This window comes from Octopus bimaculoides, chromosome 8, assembly GCF_001194135.2.
Source record: "Octopus bimaculoides isolate UCB-OBI-ISO-001 chromosome 8, ASM119413v2, whole genome shotgun sequence".
Lineage (NCBI taxonomy): Eukaryota > Metazoa > Mollusca > Cephalopoda > Octopoda > Octopodidae > Octopus > Octopus bimaculoides.
The window spans coordinates 55,016,777-55,024,539 of record NC_068988.1 but is presented as its reverse complement, the minus strand read 5'-3'; the positions used below and the strand labels follow the sequence as shown (position 1 = coordinate 55,024,539).

The window sequence follows — 7,763 nt, the reverse complement described above, 5'->3', positions numbered from 1 at the left end:
ATCCCCTTTCCCATGCTTGGATGGATTAGACAGAGTTTATTGAAACAGATTTTCTATAGTTAGATACCCTACCCATCACTAACCCTCACTTGTTTCAAATCAAGATAATGTTTCACCAAGGCCAAACATGAATTTGCAGAATACTGGAAATGATTGACACTCCTTGTATTTCAGTGACACTCATTACACCTATCACACAATGTCAAGACAAGAACACACACTCACACAAACACACAACAGGCTTCTTTCACTTTCCCCTCAACCGACTCCACTCACAAGGCTTTTGTTAGCCTGTAGCTTTAATAGAAGACACTTGCCCAAGGTTGTCACATAATGCTACTATGTAGTTGAGGAGCAAGTTTTTTAACAGCCATACCTATGCCTTGATGATGATGATAATGATGATTTATATAAATCAAAACTGATTTACTTATATCAGAATCACACAACATAAAAATTAAAGACATCGAACAATGGATAAAATGTGATATAAAAAAAATATATTTGAGACAATAGTTACATTACAGTAATTATATTCTCAGTGTGCTGATGTTCCTTCACAAAATTTAAATAATGAAAGTTCAAAAGTTGAAGGAACAACAGCCAAAAAACAATGAGGAAAAGTTTCTGGGATCCTGTAAGTAGGTCATAAGCCCTTTCAGCAAATATGATTGAGTGGTCAGCTGTTATATCTTAGATATCACCTCACTGCCGACAACATATTATAAAAGGTAATTGAGGTACAAGATATTATCACCAATGGTTACTTGTTGTCTCTCTCTTACAGTATCACCCTTTCCTTTTTGATATTGTTACATTGAGTATTACATGAAAGTTGCAGTGTAACAAGTGTTTATGTATAATAATTTATATTTCTCTACGATGTCATAACATTTGTTAATAGTAGAATCTTTGGTTATCTATAGTTTTTGCCACAAATCTGGCAGTACAACATATAATCATTCGCAAAAAATTGTATGTTGTATTCTAACAAATAGTGACCAGTTTTTTAAAGTAAAAATGCAGTTATCTTAAATGTTTCACTAAAACATGTGGTTGCCTCAAATGTATATCATGTTACAATAGGTTCTATTAGAACATGGCAACAACTAAAATTTATAAAACAGCCTGTTGCTATATTGTATTACTATATGCAACATGTATTAACTAAACTGCATGATACAACCTATTGTTAAGTAAAATCCATGTTGGCTATGTAAGAAAGTTTGTAATACAAAATGCTTTTAATTAAAATCTATCTTAATTCTCATGGTTACTAAAAATTTATAATACAACCTGATATTAACTAAAATCCATATTGATCATTGATTACCCAAAGTTACATGTTGCCATGAACAGTTTCTCCAAAACCCATTAACTAAAAAATGGACATTATAACAAAAATTAACAATTTCAACAACCTATGTCTTAATTTTAAAACAGTTATTCTCATTATCAAGTCTTTGGTAATGACAAAAATTTTCTTCTTATAGAAGAAAGTGCATAAAAATATGGTTACTGTTAACTGAAGAAATAGATTGATCATTTTTTTTTCCTAACTTCACCTGCACTGTTACACATTTTTTCTGCTTCAAAGATATGGAATGCAATTCACCACTTCTTGGTGGTGATGGCCTTTCTGACTGCTGGTTGGCAACTGCACACAAAACGGTGCAATATCTTCCAAATAAGTTATAAATATGTACATGTGTGTGTGTGTATATATACATATGTGCATGTGTATACATATATATATGCACAAACATATATATGTACATATATGTATATATATATATGCATATATATTAAGATTATTTACAGTTGTCTTAAACTGTCTCAACCAATTTTAAAATTCATTCAGGTGATATACAGCCTCAAATGAATTCCAGTAATAGAAAAGTCAGTATATCCAATAAAAATTTTGTTTCTTCTCAATAATCGAGTCCATAGCCAAGCCCACTCCATCTGTCAGGGACAGGAGGAAAATATCGATCCATGGCTTCTAAGAACCGACTCTTGTACAATTCAGGAAACACAACTGTTGGCATTTTAGCTGTAATAATATAAAAAGGAAAATGATATTAAAAAGAAAGGTTAAAAAGAAACAGATTATAAATTTCATTAAATGAAAGTACATCTGAGTTGTAAAAATTATGTAACAGAATTTGAAACAACTCTTGAAATGTAATAAAACTTACAGGCACCACCCAGAAATCCTGTGGCTTTTACAACCATCTCAAGCTTTTTGTCCCATGTGAATGTTCGAATGTAATCTGAAATAAAGAAAATGTAGCAATTAAAAGAGACATGAATGGAAGTGTTTTTGATGCATTTCAAAAGTTATTGCAGTACAGTGGTGTAGTTGTCGTTATTTAACTCCAGGTTAGTTCTAAATGAGCAAAACTATGAGCTAAGGCATTCCAGCCAGGACCATCTCATCTTTATTTCAGGTAGTGAATCTAGGATTTCATTGTCCAAAATGTTCTTCTTTTTTAAGATGGTCGGTTATGATTTATTTATGTGTTACTTGTCTCAGCTATTGGACTTATGACCATACTGGAGCACCACCTTGAAGGGCTTAGGTTAACAATTCTACCCCAGTAGTTATTTGATTGGTCTCCCTTGCCAAACTGCTAAGTTACAGGGACATAAAGAAATCAACATCAGTTGTCAAGCATTCATGGAAGCGATGGCAAACACACACACACACACACACACACACACACACACCAGCTTCCACACAGTTTCTGGCTAGCAGATTCACTCATGTTTATTTTTCATGCATTTTCTCTTTATTTTCTTTTAATTATCTCTTCCCAATGTTTTCATGTTTGCATACAAAAACTTTCCCTTTTGTTTGCAAACTATTTCCATCAAACCTAACTAAAATTATTGGGAAGAAAAGAAAGAAGTTATTCTTGCGCTGATGGCCTGGTTCCAATTGTTTCAAGCAGAGTGAAGTCCATTAAATGGCCCCAAAGTGCCAGGTGGTGGTGTGAAATGAGGCAAAGAGTCAAGACAGCCACCCAAGAACAGGTTCAATCATCCAAAAGACTTTCACATAGTTTCTATGTAGCTAATCGACTTACAAATCTTGGGTTAACTAAATGCTTTTGTAAAGACACCAACCAACGAGACACACCGTGAGAATGAACCTAAGGATGACAGGATTGCAGACTGCATAAACAAGAAAAAAAAATAGATTAAAAAAAATCCACTTACCTATAATACCAACCACTAATTCTTTCATTTGATCGTCCTGTCCAACCAACAAAGAATAGTCCATGATGAAGTTGCTGGCTAGAAATTTGGAATCACTGTCGATAGCTTGAGCTAGAACAGCTTTGGAGTGAGGTCTGATGTAGAGAGGAGAGTCAACACTGACTGAAAGAGGGAGAGAGAGAAACACACAGAGATAAACAACAGTGAAATATAAAGTTACCATGTTTTATCTTGGTATTTGTTATAGTAAATAAATGATCATGATATTATATGTCAATTACAATCACTTCCAATGAATGCCAAATAATTCAATCTGTCATGCCCTAACTGCATCTGCTCAGCCTGTCTCTACTGTAACGGTCCCTACAACCTATGGACATAGACAGATTGCATGGTAAAAAGACCATATGGCTCTAAGGGATTCAAACAACATTTAGTGACAGGAGTTCTTCATGCCACTACTTCCAGAAACTTGCTAAAAATTGTATTAACATTGCTTTTAATCTTTTAGAATATTTTCTAGTCTCTCGCAAACAATAATCCTGGATTCCCAAACTTCACATACACAATAACAGAAGCAGCAGCAGTAAAATTAACATCAATCCTAATGAGATTGTTGTTCCTCATCAAAATGCTTTATTAGAAGACCGAAAACAAATCATTAGAATGTTGCCTTTTGCTAAGCTACTATAATGGTTTTTTAACCAATAATTCCCAATTTTAACCAATTATTTCCTGATATTTCTGAAAACTCACCTTGAAGAAAATTCTGATCTAACAGCACTTCTTCTTCCTGTTTCCCAGATAAATTGACCAATCGATTTCGAACAGATCCTTTCAAGTCAAACGTCTATAAATAGAAAATATTTTGACAAAAATTTAATAAAGTGTAATAAAACAGAAACATCAAACATACAGTTGTTTGTCGTTTATATTCACAACGGCATAATTGGATGGTTCTACCAATTTGGAATATTTACATATAAAGAAATCAAATCAAAATTGCTGATGTGGCCGCTGACAGTACTGCCTGATTGGCACTGGTGTCAGTGGAACATTAAAAGCACATCCGAGCATGATCATTGCCAGGGCCACAGATTGGCTCCCGTGCTGGTGGCACATTAAAGGCACCATTCAAGCATGATCGTTGCCAGCATTACCTTACCGGCACGTGAAAAACAACATTTGGGCGTGGTTGTTGCCAGTGCCGCTGGACTGGCTTCCATGCAAGTAGCACGTAAAAAACACCTTTTGAGTGTGTTGTTGCCAGAACTGCCTGACTGGCCCATATGCCAGTGGCACGTAAAAGCATCCACTACATTCTCAGAGTGGTTGGCGTTAGGAAGGGCATCCAACTGTAGAAACCAGATCAGATTGAGCCTGGTGCAGCCTTCTGGCTTGCCAGTCCTCTGTCAAACTATCCAACCCATGGAAAGCCAGCATGGAAAGCGGACGTTAAATGACGATGATGATGATGAAATTGTAATGCAGTGAAAGTGGCATCTAATTGCATGTATGTAATATACTTGCCTGTTACACACAAAACAAATACCACAGCAAAGATTGGAAATAGTAAGAAGTTCATTATTTTAATCTTGTCTTTGTCATTAATTGCAATTATTTCTAGACAAGTGTACTGAAGCCTATATTATCCAACATGTTCTTTTCTAAGATGACAGGATGTGATTGAGGAATATTTGACTACTGTTTTTACAAGATCATTAACCATGTAAAGGCCACCCCATTGGTTCACATAGTCCTGTTTTTCAGTATGGTAATAAAAGAAAAACTATCTCATGAGAATGGTTTAAATCTAGAGTGAGAGAGCAGAAACTAGTCAGAATCAAAGCTAAACTAATTTACTTAATTAGAGTACAGGCTTTGTTGCCAACCTTCACCTGTTTCCAAGCAAGGTAATATTTTCCCATAATTAGACATATTTTTTCAAGGAAGACGGGAAACAAACAACCTTGCTTGTATGTTGATGCTCATTTATAAACATCACATGATGTCTAGACAAGGGTGCACAAACACACACACACGATATAAAAAGGAAGAATATAGCAATATTAAGTAACACAGATTTAGAACACAAAGATAAGAGTGTGCTGTTTACCTGAGAGACTTTTCGATTGTATAACAAGTTCTCCATCACCAACAAGTCCTGCTTCATTACTGTGCTGGTCTGATTGTTACGAAAACCTATGGTATAAACTCCTAGAATCTTTGCAAGAACTGTTGGTTTCTGAAATATTAACAACCAAAACAAAAACATTAAAAATCTTCATATCTATGCAAAAGTGCATCACAAATTAAATAATCACCTGGAAATTATAATTATTATTGTTGCTGTGTGAGCAGTATGAGATGTGATGTTATATCATCCAAATTATCTTCCTGATCAGAACAACTTCACTTTATCGTGCAGCTGTTCCTTTAAAACTGGACATGAAAAGGTGACAAAAGCAGAAAAACTGGAAATCTTAAAATGCAGTAGCATCAAGGATTTTAGTCTCTACTTTCTAAATCACTTCTGAGAAAGTCTGTATGTGGTCACTCAAATGGTTAAAATTAGCAACTGAATCTCTTCCAAATCATATTCTACCATCTAAAAAACACCTTAGAGATTGTATAATGTAGTCCTAGATACATTTTGTCTGAGGGGAAGAAGACAGGACACTGATGGCTTCATTGAAGGTGTAGCATGCAGCCATTCATGTAACGTGGTACCAATTCATAACAGCCAGCAATATGACGTAATGTCGTATTGCCGAGGAAATATGATTGTTGTTTTCCCATTGGTTGAAATAACTACTCATATTTGAATTCTGAAAATTAGTAAAAGAATATTTCTATGAGCAGTTATTTCAACCAATGGGAAGACGACAATTATATTTCCTCGGCAATACGACATTACGTCATATTGCCGGCTGTTATGAATTGGCGCCATGCTACATGAATAGCTGCATGCTACAAAGACTTGCTTGCTTAAGACATAACTGGTACCAAATGACAACAAAGAATATATTTTCTTCCTCACTTTAATTCATAATAATGTCAAAGGCCATTCAAGAACCAACAAAGGCACAGTTAGATGACCACTCAACCTGCTGGAAGTAGCAGCCAAACCTCATTCAATCTTACAAAAGAAAAAGAAAAAAAACAATTTGAACAATGTAATCTAAAGATAAAACTGGATAGTCATAGCTGGACTGCTTTTGATCACAGGTCTGATCACTGAAAGCAATTGTTTATGAAGTAAAATGTATGACCAGGATTATAAACCAGAACATTAAGGGACTTACTTGTTCTAGGTAAGCTTTGGTAATGTATTGGAAATAGTTGGGTGCGAACACTTGGAAAGAAACTGCTTCTGCATTAGACATCTGTTTCAGGATGAAACGATTATCTGTAAAATTCAACAAAAATAACAAATAATGGTATAAAAAAAGCAATATATACACAAACAAAATTTTAATCTTTTCCAGTGCCTCTGAAAGAAATATATTTATTCAAGCATTTTGGTATTAAATGATGCTCAAACATCTGTAACTTCTTAAAGTTAATGTTTGGCTTTTATCTGTTGCCTTAAGAATGTAAGTAAACAACTATTAAACAAAAAACTTTTGTTAATATTTAAAAAGAAAGTGTATGCAATATTTATTATGGATTTAACATCAAAGAAACAATATTCTCAATAAGACTGAGGGAGTGGAATAGAAGAAAACAACAAAGAACCAAACTACATGCTTTACAAAATGCTTAGAAGATGGCTGTCATTAATCAGCCTGAGTCATCATCATCAAACTTATGTCATCTTGAAAAAAAAATCCAGTCACTGGAAATGGATGCAAAGGGATGATGGAACCTAGTTAGAGAAATGATGTATAGGTGTGAGGCAGGTTAATAATGTTTGCCTGTAGGCAAGTCAAACCAGCATGACTCCACAGTTTGAATGGTGTTGATCTCCTGAGATGAAAGGACTTAAGACTGAATGTTGATGGTTAAATACTAGTCAGCTGATCCAGTGGGGGCAAAGGGATCACATCAGTAATAGGCTCAGGTATGCATTCTCTCTGATGACCCCTATCATCCTACTGGTGTCCATTATAGGGAACTTTCAAAAGGCAGCAATTGCACAAACAAGTTGGTTGCAAGTGTCAGTAATTTATTTTATTATCCAATTCTAAAAATTCTCTTTTTAAGAATCATAAAATGAGTACAGAGGCTGGCATCCAGCCATAGAAACCATACCAAAGCTGACATTGGAGCTTGACACAGCCTTACGGATTGCCAGATCCTGTCAAACCAGCATGGAAAATAGACATTAAATGTTGATGATGATGATGATGGTGGTGATGATGATAATGATACATATGTATTTATGTGTGTGTGTGTGTATTTAAAAGTTTCTGCAAAAAATACTTGATTCAATCATAATATTTAAAGAAAGATTTTCTTAAACATTATTAACTATTTTAAAATATTTTTTTTGAAAAACGGAATGTCTCAAATCTTTTGGAAAGATTTATATATATATA

At 34.5% G+C, this 7,763-nt stretch overlaps 1 protein-coding gene across 1 annotated transcript in view; it reads right to left on the bottom strand.

Moving 5' to 3' along the window:
• Positions 1-478: 478 nt before the first annotated feature.
• The window catches only part of LOC106882632 (1-phosphatidylinositol 3-phosphate 5-kinase), a 106,411-nt gene continuing 99,126 nt past the window's right edge, over positions 479-7,763 (bottom strand). Inside the window, exons 40-45 of the mRNA XM_014933373.2 lie at positions 6,528-6,631; positions 5,339-5,467; positions 3,979-4,072; positions 3,223-3,384; positions 2,199-2,273; positions 479-2,053 (exon numbers count right to left, since the gene is read on the bottom strand). Of these exons, the coding sequence (XP_014788859.1) occupies positions 1,932-2,053; positions 2,199-2,273; positions 3,223-3,384; positions 3,979-4,072; positions 5,339-5,467; positions 6,528-6,631 (686 nt within the window). The 3' untranslated portion in view covers positions 479-1,931. The remainder of the gene's footprint in view (positions 2,054-2,198; positions 2,274-3,222; positions 3,385-3,978; positions 4,073-5,338; positions 5,468-6,527; positions 6,632-7,763) is intronic.